The sequence below is a fragment of the Carassius carassius genome, chromosome 18, assembly GCF_963082965.1.
Source record: "Carassius carassius chromosome 18, fCarCar2.1, whole genome shotgun sequence".
Lineage (NCBI taxonomy): Eukaryota > Metazoa > Chordata > Actinopteri > Cypriniformes > Cyprinidae > Carassius > Carassius carassius.
This window is the reverse complement of record NC_081772.1, coordinates 13,136,102-13,159,635: the sequence shown is the minus strand read 5'-3', so window position 1 is coordinate 13,159,635 and position 23,534 is coordinate 13,136,102. Positions and strand designations below refer to the sequence as shown.

Below are 23,534 nucleotides of genomic sequence, written 5' to 3'. Positions count from 1 at the left end.
ACCTTTACATGCAAATTGAGACAAGTGTGTCCAGGCTGCCATCCAGGGAGAAAAAAGCACAGCGATACCTCTAAATCACCATGTCTCATCTCTTAATTTCCACTGGTGATCACCACAGTTGATTTATTGCTCTATGTCTTGCTTGCTCTGTTTTATGAGGATAAAGACTTCAGTATGACATAAGTGTGACAGAGGTGACCGAGCAAATTTGTTCAGGAATGAATGTGATTTTCACCTCCCCAGAAGCAAGCACAAAGTAAATTTGCTTTCACACCCCTAGGTTCTGAAATTAGCAATCTGAGTAGTGAAATGGTCTCTGTCCTTAGTGAATTAAAATGTAAGAGCAGAGTGCAAATAAAGTGCTTTGAGATTTCCAGTCCATTACTTTAAAGGAAAAAAAGAAAGAAAATGTTATAAAAGGCCAAAAGAACTCGGATAATTGGACCATCTTTGCATATTGCAGACATTATGTGCATGTCTGTGTGTCTCCAAACACTGAAATCACATTAACTACTGTATATATGTAAAACATGTACCAGTCTCTTCAACTTTCTCTCTTTGTCTGGGTTTTGGCTAGCTCATGTGTCTCTGGAGAATGTTTCCACCCTGATAAGGACATCTTTTTCATACAGGCCAATCTGCTAAACAAGTAAGCTTCCCGCATATACGCCCACACAGTTTTTAGTACTGTTAGCCTTATGCCATATGCAAGTTTGAACTTGTCAGCAAAGGTGTGTGTGCGAGAAAAGGTTCAGGCTCAAGAGGAAGAGGTGGTGGAGGAGTGTCACTAAACTCTGAGAGTATCCTTCATCACATGGGTGGAGGAAGCCCCTTTGTGAATCAAGATCACATGCAGTGCCTTCAGAATGAATTAATGTGATTGAATCAGGAATCAGGTCATTTTAAACAACTGAAGATGTATAATTATATTTTGAGAAAAATGCCATTTCAGCTCTTAATTTTAAGCATAAGGTCAGGTGGAATCACATTTCTTTCTTTTTTTTTCTTTCTTTCTTACAGAAAAATCAATAATAAAAGAATAATAAAATGATTAAAATAATGTTTGTACTGTACATAACATCATGGCATACCATTTAAGATTAAGGATTTTAAATGTTTTAGAAGAGTTTTATGCGAGCCAAGGCTGCAAATGTTTCTTTAAAAATACAGTAGAAAAATAATATTGTGAAATCATATTACAATTTTAAAATTGTTTTCTATTTTAACAGAGTTCACAATTTATTCCCACGAAGGCAATTAGTTTTCTATAGAAATAATAGAAAAAGCAACAAGAATTGTTGCAATGACAAATGCAATGTGTTCAAAAACATGTGTTTTATGGCAGCTGTTCACTGTATGTTGAAGCTGCAAAACTATTTTATCTTGTCTTGCTTTCATGAACTTATAACCTACCACTGCCAGAGATCTTGTGTGGGTCTCAAAGGATTTGAGCAGCCTTTTCAGCAGGATTTGAAGACAAATACGAAGTACAAAATCAATGAAAACATTGAACTGGGTTTTGAAACTGATACTAACTGGTAGCCAATGCAAAGGCATTACAGCTTATTTACACCTCTTGCTATGGATTAACTGTGTGATTGTAATTAACTGTATTAATGATGTCTGTGTGCAGTTTCCACCCCGGTTTGATCATCAGTCCAGGAGCTCTGTGTCAGTGGCATTCAACATTCGGTTAAGAAAACAGAATTTAATTTATTGTTATTATTTTAAAACGTGTTATTGTCTGGGTTTATATTTAATAAGCCACTAAATGTTCTAGAGCAGATAACCTAAAACTTACATTGAACCCTAACACGATATTGCCTCCTAGTGGTCATAGAAGTCTTAGCTTTTAGAGTGTTATGGCCAAAAGTTTTGGCAGTGAAATAAATTTTGTGTTTTGCAAAGTTTGCTGCTTAAACAGTGGTGGTGTTCATTTACATTATTTCTAGATTATTGTGTACAGTGATCAGATGAGTTGTAAATAATTGCCAAAAGCTTCATTGTCCAAAAAAAATTACATATAATAATAATAATAATTTCACAGTTTTTTGATCATGACACAAAATGACCAGCTCACATTAATTGACTAATCATATCAGCAGCCCATGTGAAAGTGTGAATGAGCACTAGTCAGGTAAAATCACTATCACACTAAATAGATTGTAAGAGCAGACTGATTGATATAAAAGGATGGAAGAAGTTCATAAAGTGGCTTGAAGTTTTGAAATTTTGGATCCGTGCCAGGCAACTCCCCAGATCTCAATCTGTCCTCAAAAGGCGAGTGGACAAGCAGAAGCTTACAAATTGTGATCAACTCTGAGAACTAATAAGACAATAATGGATCGGCATCAGTAAGGATTTGGCCCAGAAGCTAATATCCAGCTAATATCTAAATAAGTAAAAATGTCTTTGTATATTTACACTCTGTTAAGTTTAGTCTGATTTGTTTAGTCTGAAGGCATCGTGTGAGAAGTGTTACAAAGACGAAATTGCCAACTACCCACATACTGAATACAGCAGGCTAAGACTAATAAATAAATGAGTCTACAGATGGAATTCTCAAAGTTATTATGTAACAATTTTTCACTAGAGGGAGCTAAAGTTAACAACAATAATTTTTTTTTATTTTTTTTTAGAAAGCTGGTGGAGATACGTGTCATGATGTTCTTGGTGTTTTTTGTTGTCTATATTTTCTCCAATCTGAATACATGTGTGAGATATGTATTATCATATGCATATGTTTTAAGTCAGTTTGTTTTCTTTGGTTGTGCCAGAAAAGCATTATAAAGACTGTCCATGAAATCTATAACACTGCATGCAAACTTTGAGTTTTAAGACATTGTCTATATCATTTTTAGCATCATGGCAGAAATGCCTTAAAACAAACAAATGCTTATGCGTTTGTTTGCAGGCAGCACATGAACAAAAATGCACCAGACTCTTCCCAGAGGTTGTTTGATTGACAGCTGTTTTGAAGGCGTTTGGACTGCTTACAGAGGCGGGGAGGTACTCTGATTTGGAGGTCACATGCTTGAGTTTTTTTCACAGGCAGAATGAAGAGGAGGAGACAGAGCTCAGAGTTCCAAGAATGTTCCTGTCCCAGCTCAGAGTATCCCTGATTGGCTGCCTGGCTCTTCGCTATGGAACAGCCCACTTCCTCCACAGCCCAGCAGTTGTATTTTAACCTCTTTGGCCCTGTGCACGCTTTTTACGCAAACCATGTGATTGCTTGAGTTGGTCTAAGCTTTGCAGCCTTGACAGGGCTCCTTTATCAGCTTGCTTGCACACTCGTATTGGAATATTCTGGAATGCTGCAGCTGGATCCAGTGATAACACTCTGGTTTTGGAGTTGCACACTGCAGAGTTTCCTGTGACAGCAGAGGAGACGCTTGCAGAAAACAGAAAGGGAGGAGTGGCTGTGCAGGCTTTGTTTTCACGCTGGACAGGTGTTGATATATGCAGAATACTGAAGCAGCTCTATTTTCAGGTGCTTTTTCTCTCTATTATGTTTTCTTACTAACTTTTCCATTGTGTTGTGCTCAGTTGCTGGAGATGTTTGCCGTCACTGCCTCTGTGCTCCGGCGAGGAGCTTTGAGATACCGAGACAGCCAGCGTACCATGGCAACCATTGTATCTGGAAACAAGACTGCAAAGTGAGTTTGAGTGTATTTGAGGGCCCCTGCAGATGTAGGAATCGGGTGCTAGGGACCCCCTTTTTTGGATATAGAGATGTTACAAATTGTATAAAATTGAGTGTTGCATTTTTACACACCAGTGTTGCACCTGTTCTATACAAATATATTAAATGATATTATATTGTGTTATTAAGTAGATACTGCCTTTGAAATGTTTTAAAAGAAATCTTCCATTCAGCAAGGATGCATGAAATTGATCAAACATGACACTTAAGACTTTTACATTATTGCAAAATTAATATCCTGAAAAAAAGTTGTCACGGTTTCTGCCAAAAATGTTTAGCAGCACAAATGTTTTCAACATTGAAAGTAATAAGAAATGTTTCAAATCAGCATATTAGAATGATGTGACACTGATGACTATAGTGATGGCTGATGAAAATTCACCTTTGGAACAGATAACTTATATTAAGATAAGATTTTTTTTATTGTAATAATATATTTCATAATATTTCTGTTTTTACTGTATTTTTAATAAAATGTATAGCCTTGGTAAGCGTAAGGACTTCTAAAGCATTTAAAAATCTTACAAACTCAAAACTTTCGTATAAAATATATAACAATTTTTTAATATTATTGTTTACATACTTTACATCTCTAATGTTGTTAATCATTAGCAATGTATATTATGTTTAATTGTACTTAATACATCTTATGAGAAGGACATTGAAACATTTAAGTGAAGTTCAGCTTTAAGATTGCAACTTAATGTAGTACTTTTGAGATCAAGCAATAATTGAAAATACCCCTTTTGTAAGACACTTAAGTTAGATGGCATTCTTCTCTTTATGTCCAGACTGGTGAAGGATCGACTGAAGAAGGAGGTAGCAGCGATGAAGGATCAGTTCCCAGGATTCAGGCCTGGCTTGGTTGTGCTGCAGGTCGGTCTGGACCTCTCGCTCATTATATTGGCCCGTATAATAAACCTTGTGGTGGTAGCTAGCTGTATATTTTTTATCCCTCTTGACAATCTGACTCATCTTTCTTCTTTATTCTTCTTTCTCCTTTCGCTCTACTGCAGATGGTCATTTGGTAATATGCCATTTTCTTTTCTCTCACGGTTGTGGGTGCTGTGGTAAAATATATAATCTCCGCTTCATGGTCATGTGTTGATAAATGCAAAAGTCTGCAACATGAAAGAAAGGTGTGTTAGTTTAAGGTCACCATGATAAGATAACATTGACATGGTGTGTGACTCGCATCTTGTTTCATAATATTCTCACTGCTTGAACTGTGTTGTTTTGTTGTTCTTTTAAATGATTTTGATCTGTTTTGATCAAAACACTTTTGACCATTACATTTAAATAACCAGATTAAAAACTTTAAACAAAAAATACATTTCAATTTCAATATCAAAATGCAACATTATAATTATTTTTATAATGTTTATGTACAGTATTCATAACATTTCATAAATATATATATATTTTATATATAAAGCATACTTAGATTTACACAAAGATATATATATATATATATATATATATATATATATATATATATATATATATATATATATATATTATTCATTTACACATTTTAAGAAAAAAAATTATCTGAAATATTACAATATAAGATATTTAGGTAATACACTAATATTTTGTAATTCTGGTTTAAATTATACATCTCAGTGAGTTTTCTGCTGATTCTGCTTTTATAGGATATAAAATGTCTATTAGTTATTATTATTATTAGACTAACAAATATATCATTTCTACAAATTAGATCAATTAAATGTTTTACTTTTTGTCTCTGCACACTCTCATGTACCCTGTGTTTTGTTGTAGGTTGGGGACAGAGATGACTCAAACCTCTACATCAGCATGAAGCTCAAGGCAGCAGCTGAGGTTCAGTGAGCTGATTTAATAAGCAGAAATCATGTGCATCATAAACCTGTCACTGACACTGTCTCCCTCTCTTGCGTAGATTGGAATCAATGCGAACCACATTAGGCTTCCCGAGACAGCCACAGAGGATGAAGTAAGAGAAACATGCCCCAAGCAATAACAACAGTGTGATTCACCTCGTCTTGTTTTTTGTCCTTTCTCCCTTCATATGTCCATGAGGCATTGCTTATAATTCAGGATTTGATTCTGAAGGCTGATCCCACTGATTTTCTTAAGGTCCTGCAAAGGATAGTTGCAGTGAATGAGAATCCTGCGGTCCATGGCCTCATCGTACAGCTACCGCTTGACTCTATCAACCCGATGAACACAGAGAAAGTAACCAATGCTGTGGCCCCAGAGAAAGATGTTGACGGGTGGGTGGAATTCTGTTATTTGCTTGAAATGTATGTTTGAGGAACAATATGGAGAAAACGAGCCTGACAGTGGATTTATTGTTACTAAACTTACTGAAATAGACAGGTAGTGCAGACTGCAGCCTTTTTTTCACAAAGTCAAGTTGCATTTTACACATTTTTTTTCTTATTGTTTTATCCATTAGGCCCCTGCTACAGTAGCTCTGGTTTCCAGGTCTTATCACTCTGTGTGGCTCTCTTATCTGTTTTTTCCACTCAGAGTCAGAAGGCCAAATGCCTTTTTTGTTGATGTGTGTGAAAATTGGCTCTTTTTTACTGATTTCAGATGAGTTATCTAAGCAACTGAGACTAAAATCTGCACAAATAAGCAATATCAACCTGCAGGCTCTTGCATAGATGATTTGTACATGATGGCCTAATGGTTAGAGAGTCAGACTTGTAACCCGAAGGATGCGGGTCCGAGTCTCAGGTCCGGCAGGTATTGCTGGTGGGGGGAGTGAATAACCAGTGCTCTCTTCTACCTTCAATACCACGACTGAGGTGAGACCCTTAGGCAAGGCACCGAACTCACTCTGCTCTCCGGGCACCGCAACAATATGGCTTCCCACTGCTCTGGATGTGTGTTCACTGTGTTTTTACACTACTGTGTGTGTGTGTGCACTTGGATGGGCTAAATGCAGAGTACAGAATCTGAGTATGGGTGACCATACTTGGCTACACGTCACTTCACTTGTGTTAATGTGATTTAACCTGTTTATTGTAATTACTCACAGGAGAACTAAGCTATATTGAGGTTTTAGGACTGGAAACTGCTTGTTATCATTTTTTATAGGAAAATTCTAATAGGAAATGTGATGCAGAAAGACTGAAATCTCCAAAACTGTTTGTCAGGATTGTAATATATTTATAGTAATATATTTCAAAATCAGTAACACAATCTCAAATCAATACTATCTATTTGATTCTTTAAAGTGTTAGTTCACCCAAAAATGAAGGCGTTCCGGCGGATAACGTAAGACGTCGTTGTTGTGTGATTAGTGATGAAATCGGAGAGAGAACAAAACAAAATACCGGTCATGAATTAGAAGTACAAACCAAGGATTTGTAAAGAAGAATGTCGGAGGATTTTGATATAAACTAAATAAAATATATATGAGACTGGTTTTCCTTTGCTAAAGTAATGTAACTTTTCTTCCTTTGCTGTCCTAGTCACGAAATTAGCATATCTCAGAGGTGCGCGTGCTGCGCATTAATCCTACATCATCAGTCGGAACGGCTTCCGCATACGTCAGATAACTGAAGTTAGAGAAAAATGTTTATTACGTGTGAAATATGATTAATTTTCTTACAAAAATGCATGGATTTACTACAAGAGGCCTTTATTCAACCCCCAGAGGCAGGTTTTATTATGAATCGTGTGCTTTATTTGATGACTTGTGAACTGTTCAACTGCAAAACCCGCTGACTGCAACAATAGAGCTTGGAATAGCCAAGACAATTTTTTATATAACTCCGACTGGATATATATATATATATATCCTGGTTTAAAAAATACTCTTTAGTTATTACAGTTGTTCTATATATAGATCTGATAATATGCTTATTTTTCAGAAAAACTCCCTAAATGCATGGCTATTTTTTTTTTTATCTCCACAAAACATTTTAACTGTATATTATTTAATGTGTCTTTCTCTCAGCCTGACCAGTATAAATGCAGGAAAACTGTCTCGTGGAGATCTGGGAGATTGTTTCATTCCATGCACTCCTAATGGCTGTATGGAGCTCATCAGTCAGACCGGTGGGTAGAAATCTTGTAAAGTGCTACCCATGAGCTCTAGCTCTCATCAGTCAGAATCATAGCGCGATTATCTAGGGGGTCTTCATACTACAGCATAATCAGTGTGCAGTGTGATTGGATAGGTGCAAAATCTATACACACACACACAGTTGGAGTGGTGCAGGCTGATGACTGGGTGGTGAATGAGACGTCACCCTAAGGAAAGAAAAGAAGGATCTTTTTTTAGTAACAAACGTATGTGCGTCAGAAAAGGGCACATCACACAAAGATAAAGAAAAGAGCTCTGATTTAATACCCAGTGAGCTTCCTTGCTGTCTACTGACTACATGGGCTTCATCTCTAATAAGTTTACAATACTTCATTTTAATTATGTAACATTTATTATAATTAAATGTTTTTTATATATTGAATGTTTTTATTGGTACTTTGGTTTTAATGGAAATTCACTAATATTTCAAAGTTTGAAGTTGCTAAAATATTGGAATATGTTTTTAAAGTTTTCTATGTTCATTAAGGCTGCATGTATTTGATCAAAAACTACAATAAAACAGTCATATTGTGAAATATTACAATTTACAATAACGTCTTTTTGTTTTAAAAATATATTTAAATGTAATTTATTCCTTTGGCGGCAAACATAATTTTTTTTTAGCAGCCATTACAGTCACATGATCCTTCAAAAATTATTCTTAAGACCATGATACTTTTTCTTTCAGGATAAACATCTTTACTGTCCATTTAATGCATCCTTGTTAAATAAAAGTATTAATTTCAAAAAAATAAATAATTAAAAATAACTTTTGGTCAGGGGTGTCATTGTGCATCCAGAGTATATGTATATATGAACAGTATATTGTAATGCACAACCTAAATTTTTGTCACCGCGTCAACAGTCTTGTATTTTTAAAGCTGAGCTTTTTCCAATGCATTCTGCCTTCTCCACAAAGGCTGGATCTGATACTGCTTTACATTTTGGCTCAAACAAGGCAGCAAAATTAAAATGAGACCTTTAGAACAAGCTTTGTGTCAATAGTGCATGTTAAAATGCTCACTTGGTTTTGGAACAGAGCAAGTGTGATTCATGTGTGCAGGTTTGAGTGTGATGGGGAAGAATGCTGTCGTGATCGGCCGCAGTAAGATCGTTGGAGCTCCAATGCACGATCTGCTCTTATGGAATCATGCCACAGTGACCACCTGTCACTCAAAGACCCTTGACCTTGCTGAACAGGTTGGTTGCATCTGCTTCTCTCAGGCTCTGTTTTAAAACCCTGTTCCCAGTTTTGAATATGAGCAATTCTTCAGCTAGATTTTACAACAAAGAATAGCTCATGACTCTGTTCTTAAAAAAGTAAAAATGAATTTAATGTTTGCTTTATCGATATTTGGTACAGACCTTGACCTGGCATGCAGTTTGGTTTAACAAAAGGAGTAGGTGAATGTTGAAACTTTCAGTTTCTTGTTTTCTTTAGGTGGGCAGAGCAGACATCTTGGTTGTGGGTGCTGGCAGAGCTGAGATGGTGAAAGGAGAGTGGGTGAAGGAGGGGGCGGTGGTCATAGACTGTGGTATCAATCATATACCAGGTCTCTCTGCTTGACTCTATCTATATGTTTGAAACAGTCATGGATGATCAAATAGCTCCTGGTTTTAGCTCACATGTTTACCTTTGACTCACAGACAGCAGCAAAGCCAGTGGGAAACGGGTGGTGGGGGATGTGCACTACCCTTCAGCAACAGAGCGAGCTGGATACATCACCCCAGTGCCTGGTGGAGTCGGACCCATGACTGTAGCCATGCTGATGAAGGTATCATATCAAGAGCAAATGACAACTCTTACTGACAAATGAATGCTGTAAGCTGCTTTGCATTTACAGACTTGTGTATAATCACTGTAACACTGAGTCTTATTTATTTCACCCTCACAAGCTGAAATCAGTGGAAAGTTTGAACTGCATTCCTTTGAACAAGCTTTCAGTAAAAAACTGAAAGATGTTAATGTCGCAAATACAGTTTTTAGAACTGTAACAGTTGATGCTGTACTGATATAAAATTTGGCCAATACAAATAAGCTGATAATTATTTTCAATTTATGGCAGATATTGAAAAGCTTTTTTGTTTTGTATATTTAAATTACAAGATAAGACTAATAACAATTATTTTAAATGCTACGATTGAATTTATGCATCAAAACACTATTTATATATACTATAATATATGCACCGTAATTGTATTCACTACATTTCAAAGGTTTGGAGTCAGTACAGTACATTTTGAAAGAATACTTTTATTCAGCGAAGATGCATTAAATTGATCAAAAGTAACATGTTAGAACATATTTCCATTTCAAATAAATCCTGTTCTTTTGAACTTCATATTTATCACAAAATTCTGAAAGAAAGAAAAAAACAAACACACAGAGTAATGACTGCTGAACATTATTGTTTGTCATCATGAGAGTAAATTACATTTTAAAATATACTTGAAAAGAAAACTTCATATAAGTGGAAATAATATTTCACAATATCACTGTTTTTACTGAATTTTGCCAGATAGATTGACCTTAAGAGACTTCTTTCAAACATAAAAATAACGTACTTATAACAATACTGTACAATATGAAAAGGCTTGTTTTTTTTACAAATATTTATGCTTTCTCATTTGGATTTTGACCAGAATACAGTGGAAAGTGCAAAGCGGTTTCTGCAGAAATACACTCCAGGAAAATGGAACATAGAGTACACAAAGAAGAATCCCCTAGAGCCTCAGCTGAGGTACTGTTGTGGCTTGCATGCTTATAAAGATTGTTTAATTTAAGAATATACTGAAAAGTGCATCATGACACTTTAGTGACTCTTGCTGACCCATTCGTGCTGATGCATATTTCATTTTCTCAGTGATGCTGAAATCTCCTGTTCATGCCAAAGCAAAACAATTGGTCAGCTTGCAAGAGAGGTGGGCTTGTTTTCTGAGGAAGTGGAGCCATATGGTAGGAGCAGGGCTAAGATACGACTGGATGCTCTGAAACGCATGGAGAAACAGCCTGATGGGAAATATGTGGTTGTCACTGGGTAGGATACATCCTGAAATATAATTATGTGCATTAGCATAATCTTATAGTGTAGTAACTTTCCACAAGCACCAAATGGAACCTTACAACACTTTATTAAGCCTGGTTCACATACTGCATTCACACCCAGCTCAAGCTCTGTCGTCAAACGATTCGCCAAACAAACATAATGCTTTCAAAGTCAATCATTTTGTGTTACTGTGACCAGAATTACTTCTACTCCATTGGGTGAGGGAAAGCGGACCACCGCTCTCGGACTGGCTCAGGCTTTAGGGGCTCACCTGAATATCAACACTTTTGCCTGTGTGCAAGAGCCTTCCCCAGGATCCTTTTTTGGTGCTAGGGGTAAGTGACCCCCCCCCCCCCCCACCCATACTACTACTACTAAGTCATAAGTATGAGATAACAAAAAGTCAAAACAACAACACAAAATTCATAATTATGACTTGCAAAGTTGAAAGTCAATAAAAGTCTGAAATTATTAGATCTCATATCTGTGACATAAAGTTAGATAAATAGAGATTAAAAGTTACAATGATGATAAAAGTCGATAGTCATACAAATACAAAATTATGGTATAAAAACAACTGTTGAAATTGTGATAAAAAGATTTTAAAAATCTAATTTATGAGGCACTAAATCGTAATTATGCTATAAAGTCATTTGCTTGAAAGCCAGTTTCGATTTTGTGAAATGTTTGTGGAACGTTTCAAACATTCGTGAATTTCTCATAAATGTGACTTTATTTCTTGCAGTGCAGCTTTATATCTGACAATGTTTCATATTTCTTATTTTAAACTTTTTCCACAAAACTAGCAATTACCCATTTTATTTTACACTCTGAGATGAAAAACAGACCTTTAAAACAAAAGTGGAGCAAATTATTCTGGGTTTTTTTCTCTCTTGAGGTCATGGTTTCATTTTGTTCACAGGGATTGCTGTTGGAGGTGGGTACTCTCAGATTATCCCGTTGGAGGAGGTATGTTTGAGACCTTGTAGCTGAGATTTGAAAGAATATATTTCATCAAATGGAACATGAATATCTTCCAAAACATTGATCCCAGGTCAGCCTTCAGTCTTTAGGCCAGAATGCGCTCATCTCTGCTGCCAGTAGAGTTGTGATGGACACTATTAAAGCACATGCTCACTATGAGTCCAAGCTCTCTGAGAAGGTCAGATTGTGTTTGATATGTGTGTTTGTACAGTTTGCATTTGGTATGATCTCACACGTTTATATCTTGCAGGCTTTATTTGACTTATTGGTTCCTCTCAGAGAGGGGCAAAGGTCCGTTTCTCCAGCCCAGCTTAATCGACTGACGGTAAGTCATAGAAAACACAGTCTATAGTAAGATATTCATTTCAAAACCATTGCAGTAGTATGATGACATGGTCATGATGTCCTTCATGACCTATAGAAACTGGGCATTGAGAAATCTGACCCCTTGACCAGGACTGAGATAAGACGTTTTGTCAAACTGGACATTGACCCAGACACTGCAACAGTATGTATCAATATAATCATTTAATTTTGACTTAGTGCCTTTTTTTGATCATGTATTTTGGGGTTATTTGTTGATTTCAATTGTTGTCTGTGGTGTTCAGGATTCTGGCTCTTTAGAAAACGAGATCATGGCTATACTGTCACTCAGCAGCAGTGAAGAGGAGATGCAGCAGAGGCTGGCCAAGATAGTAGTGGCTACAAACAAATCTGGAGACCCTGTCACCACAGAGGATTTGGTATGTGTTTTCACTTGCTTGATTATGTCTGTACTATATATGTGTGATCTAATCTACACAATCTTCTCATCACAGGATGTCAGTGGTCCACTGGCCATGCTATTGAAAGATGCCCTGAAACCTGTCTTGATGCAGACTGTGGAGGTAAGATTTAATCGCGCAAAATGTTACATGACCACTAAAATTGTCAAAGTCATTTTTTCAGTATAAATATTTTAGAATCACTGCATACAGAATCCTTCTAAACAATGTCAGATTCTGTCTCAGCACATCTCAGTCTTACTCTCTAGGGTACACCGGCGTTTCTTCACACCAGCCCATTAGCTGATATTGCCCAAGGCAGTCCTTCCATTCTGGCAGACAAACTGGCTTTAAAAATGGTCGGATCCGAAGGATTTGTAGGTGAAAAAGCAATCCGGTTCATCTGCATATATTATATAAATTAAATCATTAACAAGTTTTCTAATAATTTTTACTGCACATTCTTTTTGGTAAAAATTCTGCACCAATACACTACCATTCAAAAGTTTAGGGTTAGTATTTATTTTTATTTTTTTCCAGCAATGACATATTAAATTGACCAAAACTGATAGTAAAGGACTTTTACAATGTTTCAAAAAAAGGTTTTATTTGAACTTTCTGTTTAACAAAATAGCCTTAAAAATCAGTTTCTGCTAAAATATGAAGCAGCACAACCATTTGAAAAATTTATAAAAAATAAAAATAAATGAAAAGCTTCAGGAGCAGCAAATCAGCATATTGGAATCATTTCTGTAGGATCATGTGACTGAAGACTGGAGTAATGGCTGCTGAAAATTCAATTTTGCCGTCACAGGAAAAATTGCATTTTAAATTGTATTCAGATAGAAACCGTTTTTAAATACAGATTTGATTTGTATAATTTACAATACTGCTGTTTTAACTGTATTTTTGAGCCTTTGTGTGCAATCTTGGTGGGTGTAAGAGACTTACCAATCCTAAACTTTTGAACAGTAGTGTATGTACAATGATAATGAGTATAAATCACATGGTCTAGATTAGTGTAATATAAACAACAAAAACTTCCACATTCAAACCTTGGCTAATCTAAAGCTCTTTCTTGTCTCTGCAGTCACTGAGTCTGGTCACGGGGCTGACATTGGCTTGGAGAAGTTCTTCAACATTAAATGTCGCTACTCAGGCCTGCGGCCAGATGTGGTCGTGATAGTGGCCACTGTTCGTACCTTGAAGATGCATGGTGGTGCCCCACCTGTAAGAATTTATAGACATCTTTTCATTATGCATTCACTTGAGCCTATAACACATCAGTTGTGCTTGTTCTGAGAGAGGCAATATCTCACAATGACTTTATACTTTCTATATATTCTTGTTCATAGGTTCAAGCAGGTTTGCCCCTTCCAAAAGAGTATTCCCAGGAGGTTGTACACTATTTCAAGTTGTGCAATAGTTTTATGTACTATTCTGAATATTCATATTTGCCAGGGTTAAGCCATATTACTGAATGAAAACAATAGAAAATTTGAATGGCATTATGAAAGTGAGGGATGGGTTTAGTGTATTTCACTTGATGTGTTTTCTGTAATGCAGAACCTCAAGCAGCTGGAGGGAGGCTGCTGTCACCTGAAGAGACAGATTGAAAATGCACAAGCATTTGGTTTACCAGTGATCGTAGCTGTCAACAAATTCAGGTATGATATCAAACAGCAAACAAAAAGAGCTGTCTGTCTATTTGTTACTATTTAAACATTATTATACATATCCAGCCATCCATTTTCCATACCCTCTGCAGGGTCACAATGATTATTTTCAATATTTATACCGTTTTAGTCTTTAGCACTTATATATGTCTAATTATAATGTAATATTTATATATTATCATTTGTACACTAACTGTACGAGCCAATCCGAACCACACACAGTACTGCCACTCTGAATGAATACGGGGTCTGATTGTATTTGGCATAGCGGTGATACTGACCCTGAGCTGGAGCTGGTGTGTGGCCAGGCGAGGGAGGCTGGAGCCTTTGATGCAGTGCAGTGCACTAACTGGTCTGAGGGGGGCGCTGGAGCGCTGGCTCTGGCAGAAGCTGTTCAGAGAGCTGCAAAACTACCTGGACAGTTCAGTTTCCTCTACGACACACAGGTGAGAAATGGCATAGTGGGGATAAGTGTAGTTTTAAATCGAACTGAAACTGATATTAAATGTACTGTACTTTGCTTTGTGTAAAAGCATCAGCTGAAATATTATGTAGTAGAGGAAGTGAAAGTATATTTGCTTGCGGGATCATTAAATTCCTTATACAAGTACACAGTGGAGCATTTTTACTTTCACTTCATTACCCAGTGCCTTTGTGCTCTTCTTTCCCACAAATATTCTGAGATCAATTAACACTTTATATATAGAGCTGTTTCATTACCAGCCAGTAACTTTCAATGCTTGAAATCTTTTTAATTGACAAGGCCTAAATATAACAAGCATGAAAACTGTTCATAGCCAATTAAGGCTAGAAGGAAGTCTGTATGAAGTATGAAGCCAATGAAGCCAATGGACTTTGGCTTCTGTATGAAGCCAAAGTCCATTACTCATACTAATACATTATTAAACACAGATAAATGGCTGTTTTCAGATTCCAGCTGCTGATAAGTTAAGGACTGTGGCACAAAAGATGTATGGTGCAAAAGACATTGATCTCTCTCCAAAATCAAAAGAAAAGCTTGCACTTTATACAAAACAGGTAAGCTTCCTTTTCACAATAAGGCTGTTTAATTTATATAATGCAACAGGTTAAGAAATAGCTATTTACATAAAGCTCAGATATTTGCATATTTACAAAATGTACTTTATTAAGGAGACATTCTTTATCAAATACAGTTTATATACTAATACTGAATGTTAATTGATTTGGGTTGGACTTATTAGTGGAAGCAGCTGAGGAAGTTACTGAGAGGACAAAAAAAAACATACTGTATTTCATATTGTTGATGATTTGAGTTGTGCAATTTTGAAGAAATTAGTTTGACTGTTTAACATTATATGTATGCCGCTCTGCCTCAGGTGGAGTGTAACATTCTCTCTTATTCCACTTCTTTTAAGGGATGTAACGATTCACTCACCTCAAAATGCGATACGATTCACAATATTGATTTCACAATACAATATTCTCAAATTTTTTTTAACAAAATGAAATTTAAGACAAATTATAAATAAAAAGGTGTCCTTTTATTATTGCTTAGACAAAATGCTTCATAATTCTTTGGTAAATTCAAGTATGTTAAATAATATAATTAATAATTAATATAAACACCAAATCAAATAAATAACATAAATAAAAGAAATATCTTCATATAAACAAACCTGTGCTCTTTCCATTTAAAATTAAAGGCAACAACTGTATTTTAATCATGATCCAAACAAAGATGCTACATACATGCAGCATGAGCAGTTTTTAAGCATATTTGTTTCAATTTTCAACTGGGTGCATCGTTACATCCCTATTTCTTATGTTTTTCCTCTCTTAAAGGGCTTTGGGAATCTGCCGGTTTGCATAGCTAAGACACACCTGTCCTTGAGTAATGACCCCATGCTGAAGGGAGTGCCCACCAACTTCATGCTGCCCATAACTGATATCAAGGCCCATGTTGGAGCAGGTTTCCTCTGCTGTATGACTGAATCGGTGAGCTTTATACTCCTGTATCTATAATATTAGAGCTAGATATACTACAGTTCTAAATTTGGGGTCAGCATGGTTTTAGCAAGGAATCATGCTTTAAAGACAACACTGTTGCAAAAAAAAAATATTTTAAACTTTTGAACTCTAATCCTGAGAAAATATGAAGCAGCACAACAGTTTTAGACATTGATAATAATAAGAAATGTTTCTTGAGCATTGTAATGATTGCTGAAGGATCATGTGACACTGAAGACTGGAGTAATGATGCTGAAAAATCAGCTTTGCCATCACTGGAAAAAACTGCATTTTAAAATGGATTAAAATAGCAAACAGACAATTTAAATTGTAATCATATTTCACAATATTCTGATCTGGTAAAAGCAGATTTGGTGAGCGTAAGAGACTTCTTTCAAAAATATTTTACTGACTCCAATGGAATTACACTGTCTCCCCAAACCTGAGGAAGGAAAAAAACATAATAGTAAAGTGATTGTTGATTTCATTAAGAATTTATGATTATTGGCTGACCACACTTATGGAAGATAAAATGATGAGATTACATGAACACTGAGGTGTATGTCCTCTAGTCAGATGATGTCATCGACTCATTTCTGTACTCTTCAGTCAGTCGCTCATCGGTTAAGTCTACAGTGCAAACAAGAAAAAGAGAATATTTGGTCACACATGTTGTGGATATTTTTATCCAGACACGTTGCTAGGCTGCATGCCTGAGCTGAACATGAGCTGTTCAACAAAATCCACTGGTGGTCCAAGTGACCTTATACATTTATGTTCATTACAGATTACAAATGTAAGTCAGTTTGTTAAACCGCTCTTCAGGGTAGCAGTAATTTCCATATGTAGTTAACTTGGCTCAGCATGGTTTTGTTTAGCTTGTCAGACTGTTGTATTAATATTCTTTTTCTGTTTATTGTTTTAGTTAGCTTTTGATTGATTTGTAATGGGCTATATTATTAAGACATTAAAATAACTCCTTTGTGATTACACCAGATTGACTTATTTCTTCAAACTCTCCAACAGACAAATACAGAAATGGATGATCCCATGTGGCCCTGTTTCCATGGCAACAACCTTTACAGTGACAGCAAGTAGCTCAATGGTTACTTGCAAAGATGGGCAAGCTGAAAGTGGTTTGATTAATGGTCAATCAAACTTTTAATAACTGGAAAGAAACAGTTTTCTTTTTAACATGCTAAATGATTTTTAAAACCAACAAGTTTTAAAGTTTCTTCAGTCAAATCATTGGCATCCAAATTTTAGCACCATATGATAAAATGTAGAATATTTTCATGTTTTACATGTACTACAGCTGCTTTTTTTATTTGCTATAAAATGTCTTATGTACAGTGAAAACTAATTATCAATGTCTTTTTAACTGTATGTGTTAAGTGTAAATCTCCAGATCTCACAGTTATTATGCTGTGCTTCTTGATCCATAAGATATTTTTAGCCATGACTGCGCTTTAAAACCAATTGTCTGTCAGTATTTTTCTTATCAGCTTGTTTATGCTAAGTTGCCAGTATTATTGAAAGCCACATTTGAGTTCATAGATAATGACAGATTGATTCTATGAGCTTGTGTAATGTCTATATGTTTACTCTATATGCTATCTTATCTGAGTCAAATAAAATCTTGGCTTAGCTTTTAATGAAGTTTCTAGTTGCTATAGATACTAAGCTGCCATCCTGATTGTTGTCTATAAATAGATAATTGTATATTTGTCCAGCTTGCTAGTCCAGTTTATTTTTAGCCTCTTCTTCAATACATGTTACCCAACAGCCATAGCTGCCGTCCATTAGTCATTGATCACTGCCAATGTGTCTCTTACAGTTATCCGATGCTGTGTGACTGGGAAACCTTTTTTTCTTTCTATGGGGAAAAAAACGTGTGTATACCATTAAAAATGCTACATAAATTGCTGTGCTGATATTGAATACGAGCTAATCTAAAATGAAACCCAACATTTTGGGGTCCTATTTTAACAAATGATTGCCATCTTGTTTTTTTATGTTTTAATATGGTTTAAAATGTTAATACATTCATACAGACATGTTAAACACCATTGTATCCAGACACTTACAGAAAATCCTAAAATAAAAGGTGTTATCATATTTTAGCACATTGTGCGTTGAAAAATGAATGTTGAATGGGTCTGTCTGTGACCATGAAAATAGAGCCATATTTGCCAAGTGGGATACTGAGTGTGCATCTGGCCTGTTTGATTCAGGGGTTAGTTGGAGCGGGACATTGCCACCAGGTTTATCAGTATGAGGCAGCCTATTCAAGTGAAATCCGAGTAAACACTGCCAGGCCTTAATACACTTTTGTGGTAGCTTTGTTGAGTACATTTTTTTATTTTCTGGTGGGGTTTTCAAGGGCATATTTTCCTCAGACCTCTGGGACCTCACTTCACTGAGCATTAGCATTTTTGCCTTTGAGCTTGAAATAACATTACATACATGAGATGTCAAGACTTGTTATATATATCCTGAGTGAAAGAGGCAATCCCTCTTCTGAAGAAGTTTAAAACATGCCTGAATGATAAAAAGGCTGTACGACTAAAAGGTCCCTAAGGAAATGTCTGCTACTGACTCTATGTCAGTATATATATCTACTATAAATTAGACTCTGGGTATAACAGGTCATAGGTCATATTTGGACATATGTCTTTTGCAAACATCAAGCAAGCCTCCAAATGAGAATTCATTTCTGTGTGCCATCTGCTCATTACGGACATTTCATTTAAAGCCAGATTCGATTTCCCCAGATTTTTAGATTTTTTAAGTTTGTGCAGTGATGCAATAATAATAATAATATTTTCTTGGTGTGAAGAACATTTTAACCATTGTAGTGGACATTTTATATCCGCTACAAAGAACCTTGTGTGGAATGGAAAGATTCCATGAATGTTAAAAAAACATATTCTTTAGAGTGTAGTCTCTCTCTGTTGATGTCAATCATTATTTAAAAAATAAAATAAAATATCATCTAGACAAAGTGTAAACGCATTTGATTTATGATTTGAGAACTGAATTAAAGATTTAATTATGACAGGTTTATACTGGGTTGATAATGAAAAAATATATAGCCCATCAAATACAAATTATTTTTAATTTGATTTTTGATACAGTTCGTGCTTCTACGAATGAGGAAATGAAATTGCATTTGAGCATTTGGTTTCTCATTTGAGCAGTTGTTTTGAGAGTTTGATTTATTGTTTGATCTTTATTGAATTTAATTTTAATTAGAATTTTGTTAGGGGAAAAAATCCATAGAAAATATAACTTTGTTAGTAAATTGTATATGGCGAGTGTGTATGGTCGCAATGATGGATATCAATAATATGTTCACATTAGCAGAGGCTCCTCTGTGTTGATTGGATGGATGCTCTGCACGCTCACGGCTCTGGCTCACATAAACCATCAATCTGCTGGTCGTCATGGAAACAAATAGGCGCGTAACACGCTGTGTGTTGGCTCAAGTCTCTGAGCGCGCAGATCTGTGAGGGGATTCATAAACACTCTTTGAATCTCATCAGTGAAAATAGTTTACGTCGTGCTCTCCACTTCACAGGTAGGTGTTTTAACTTATCATGAATTCGTACGTTGTTGTAGCACTTTTTAAATCAAAGTTAACTTGCTGTTATGAGTTATATGTTATCATCATAAAGATTAAGATGTAAAAGTAATGACCGTTTACATTCGTCACAGATTTACAAACGTCACAAACAAAATATGGTGTTATCCGAATAGTCTTCGAATTTTTACTTATACTGAGATAGCTATATTTATTCCTGTAGCCTATCATTTTAAAAAAAAGTGTTGGGAAATGAAGTTATTATTTGCCCTTAATCATATTTTTAGTTTACTTTTACTGTTAGCACCTGTTAGCAAAACGCCTACTGAATTCTTTATATAAAGGATGTTTTTAAAGAGACTTTTCACTGGTGTCACACCCAGTGTGTATTCATGTTGTTTGTGCTGTAAACATTGCACAGCTCATGTGTCATCTATGAGTATGATCAAAATATACTCAAAGATTAACATTTCAAATGAATAATATATCAAAAAGCTCATCACTGAAGACAAATCAAGTAATAAATATGTTTCAACCAACAAGTGGAATACAGAAAACCTTTAACTTCACCAAAACAATGTTTTGTGTTGGTTTGCAGCATCGCCACATCTTTAAGCTGACAGTATGTAAACGGAGAAAACACCCACTTGTATAATTGATCCAGTATTGCCAGTGTAGACTATTATTGACTTTGGTTCTTTTTGATTAACCATGTCCACACAAGAGACAGAATTATCCAGTAGTCAGGAGAGGGTGGGTTTGAAAAGAAAACTGACGGGTCCCCCGAGACTTTTGCTGGGGAAGTCAAAATCAACGGAGAAACTGGAAGTTAAATCTCAGAGAAGGCAAAGACATGCTAAAAGTTGTGATGGCACAGCAGAGAATAATTATAAAGAAAATGATGGAAATCAGTCCTCACTTGTTACCCACCACAGCCCACAAAAACCCTCAGAGGAGAAGGAATCCCGATCAGGTGCTCCAGAAGATACCTCAGGAATTCTTGTAACATTGGAGCAGAGTGAAATCAAAGATGAAAATATGGAAAGTAAAACAAAAATAACCAGAAGCACTTCAAAATCATCCATTAAAAGGACGTTTTCCTCACTCCTTAGGTGTGGAAAGATGGAGGAATCAGATAGAACTGAAAACGAGACTTTGAATCCTCAAAAAACAAAGAAGAACAGAAACAAAGCTCAACACAATAAGTGTAACTCCATGGATGAGAATAAACTGAGTGCAAACAAGGAAGTTCCTAATGGGAAAAGTAAAACTAGGGCATTCTTCTCAGTGTGGCCCATTTCTAAGAGATCTACCACATCCAATGTAAATCTACATGTAGGAAGGGGATGTAGAGAGCAAGACAATAGCATGGTTTTTCACGAGATAACGGCACCAAAAGGTTTGACATTTAAAAAGATCTACCAAATCTTTCCAAGAAGGAAGAAAGCATCTCCTATTGATCAGTTTGAGTGTAATGCTTCCAGTGCGTCACACACAGAAGTAACCGATCAACTGAATCAATCACCTGCGGCTGCTTTGGACATTTCCAGTATCACAAAAGAAGAGAACCAAAAGGAAGAACAAGACATAAAAGTGAAAAGTGTTCCAGAGACATTTACATTCAGTGCAGAAGTAAGCGTTAACAGAAACATCGATTCTGGCCACATGGATGTGAAGGAAACACGTCCTGACCAAGATGTTAGTTTTAATGAAGATGAAAAGCAGGTGTTAAAATCTAGTGTTTTGGATTCTGAGGTTCCTCCATTGTGTTCCAGTGGCCGTAATTTCGACTCTGAGTTTCCAGGCACATCATCAGTTGGTGAACTGCTAGTCTTAATTGAGAAGCCTAGTAAAACTTGTGTCAAATGCAGGCCAGTGATTACTATAGAGCATGCAAACTCATCAGAGGAAGAGAACATGAATGAGGCACCATATTTTGATGGTCTTACCATGAATGGGTCCTGGCAACATTTAAGAATAAACAACACACTACATCCTTCTGAAGTAAATGTGTCTCCTGAACTGGACCACAGCCGGTGTAATGAGCCCTTACTGATTCAGACGGCAGTTTCTATGGTGCAAGCAGCCATTCGTGGTGCTGTGGAGCAACTCACAATCGAACAGCAGCATAATCAGATAAGTTTGGACCATGCGTAAACACACATTCATATTCTTTATTCAGCAAATAGTTTCATGTTTCTGTAAGATGCTATAAATAAAGCTATGTATACCCTGAAAAAAAGAGAAGATGAATTTCACATGATTAAATGTCAGATGACATTTCAGTCTGTTTAAACTTTGGGAATGTTTGTTATGATAATTGAAATAACTGATGTCAGATTGTGGAAAAGTTTGTAATTTTATGTAATTTTAATGCTGTAAATTTGTACTTGCATGATTAACCTCATATTGTCATTAATGTTACCTTCTATTGTTCATATTTTTTATACTGCAATATTATTTCCCATGTCATTGCAGTCTAGTTTCTATAGCAATGAATATCCCACACATGAATCTGAGAAGGCACTGAGCCACATGCTAATGATATGTTGTGTGAAACTCCTTTCCATTCTGTCAACATTAAGGGCAATGTTTTTATGAAAATAAGTGGTCTGAGAACCCAGGTGTGCACATTGGATGTTCTTTTCATATTTAAATGAGGTCCTGACTGAAGCCTACAGTGAAATTGTTAGATGTTATGTTAAGTGACTGTATACTGTACATAACAAGCTTGGGAGAAACGCTTAAAGATGATTACTCAGAGTTGGCAGCAGAGATAATGTTTGCTTTTGTGACTATGTGCTACTCTCTTGTGGCAATAAGATGTTACTACAAGATGGTCAGTTATGATTGTCATAATTTATTCATCCCCATGTTATTACAAACCTGTATGACTTTATTCTTTCTGCAAACCACAAAAGAGGATAATCTGAAGAATGTTACTGTCCATACAATGAAAGTCAGTGGGGACCAAAACAACAACGAACCCCACTGACTTTCATTGTATAGACCAGAAGCATTAAACATTGTTCAAAATATCATGTTTTGCATTCTAAGCTGTATAAAATCGTACAGCAGGTTTGGAATGATTTGAGGGTGAGTAAATGATGACAGAATTTTAATTTGGGGTACACAATCCCTAATCAGTGCCAATGAAACCAATGACAAGTGACCAAAGCAGATGCATTATAAAACACAGTTTATTCAATGTGCCATTTATTTAAAAAAATACCCAAACACATTATCACACAGTGGCACGGAGTGATGATAATGAATGAAATTGAAAGGGACTATTTAAATACACTACACACATCACACAAATAACACAAATGCAAGTTTTGCTGATTTAATATACTCATCACATTACACCAGCCTCAATTATTCAACGAATATAACTGCAAAAAGTGGTGCTTTGACAGTTCGAATACAGCACAAAGAAACCATGTATACCATCAGTGATGTCTTGAAATTGATAAATCATTCTAAATAAAACATTTTGTCATGTCTCAGCTTTTGAAAATGACCTGTCTGCTTTTGAAACATGACTGAATGTGCCATTGTTTTGTTTGTCAGGAAGTGATATATTAGACATTTACAGTGGCATTGTCCCATCTCTCTAGTTATGTCTCAATTTATGTAGTAAGACTGTTAGCAAACTTGTATTATACTCTTGTGTTTGTGACAAGTCTTTCAACATATCAAAAAGC

General features: G+C 35.9%; 2 protein-coding genes across 4 annotated transcripts; both read left to right on the top strand.

Annotated features, from left to right (window-relative positions):
• The first annotated feature begins 3,152 nt into the window (after window positions 1–3,152).
• Window positions 3,153–17,623, top strand: mthfd1a (methylenetetrahydrofolate dehydrogenase (NADP+ dependent) 1a, methenyltetrahydrofolate cyclohydrolase, formyltetrahydrofolate synthetase). 3 transcript variants are annotated; one of them, XM_059498668.1, is made up of 27 exons: window positions 3,153–3,449; window positions 3,550–3,656; window positions 4,495–4,579; window positions 5,486–5,545; window positions 5,625–5,678; window positions 5,822–5,958; window positions 7,656–7,756; window positions 8,848–8,984; window positions 9,226–9,337; window positions 9,432–9,559; window positions 10,428–10,525; window positions 10,649–10,822; window positions 11,030–11,166; window positions 11,754–11,800; window positions 11,886–11,993; window positions 12,066–12,140; window positions 12,237–12,323; window positions 12,424–12,558; window positions 12,634–12,702; window positions 12,849–12,960; window positions 13,670–13,809; window positions 13,935–13,976; window positions 14,146–14,246; window positions 14,524–14,701; window positions 15,186–15,293; window positions 16,080–16,232; window positions 17,271–17,623. In XM_059498668.1, exons 2-27 carry the CDS (start codon window positions 3,556–3,558, stop codon window positions 17,340–17,342), a joined length of 2,751 nt encoding a protein of 916 aa, XP_059354651.1. In that variant the 5' UTR covers window positions 3,153–3,449; window positions 3,550–3,555; the 3' UTR covers window positions 17,343–17,623. The 3 variants fall into 3 exon arrangements, with proteins under 3 accessions (XP_059354651.1, XP_059354652.1, XP_059354650.1); XM_059498667.1 differs by having other exon boundaries at window positions 3,154–3,449; window positions 3,547–3,656; window positions 17,271–17,622; XM_059498669.1 differs by lacking the exon at window positions 11,886–11,993 and having other exon boundaries at window positions 3,547–3,656.
• Window positions 17,624–19,732: 2,109 nt separating this feature from the next.
• LOC132092432 (uncharacterized) lies at window positions 19,733–23,295 on the top strand. Its single transcript, XM_059498664.1, has 2 exons — window positions 19,733–19,824; window positions 20,426–23,295. The coding sequence occupies exon 2, from the start codon at window positions 20,539–20,541 to the stop codon at window positions 21,982–21,984; it is 1,446 nt and encodes a 481-aa protein (XP_059354647.1). The 5' UTR covers window positions 19,733–19,824; window positions 20,426–20,538; the 3' UTR covers window positions 21,985–23,295.
• The last annotated feature ends 239 nt before the right edge of the window (window positions 23,296–23,534 follow it).

Bases quoted from the DNA above. Each gene is read 5' to 3' on its own strand.
- mthfd1a (XM_059498668.1), top strand. From the start codon at position 3,556: ATGTTTGCCGTCACTGCCTCTGTGCTCCGGCGAGGAGCTTTGAGATAC. The intron at 8,985-9,225 runs GTTGGTTGCATC...TGTTTTCTTTAG, and splicing joins CCCTTGACCTTGCTGAACAG to GTGGGCAGAGCAGACATCTT. The intron at 14,702-15,185 runs GTGAGAAATGGC...GGCTGTTTTCAG, and splicing joins GTTTCCTCTACGACACACAG to ATTCCAGCTGCTGATAAGTT.
- LOC132092432 (XM_059498664.1), top strand. From the start codon at position 20,539: ATGTCCACACAAGAGACAGAATTATCCAGTAGTCAGGAGAGGGTGGGT.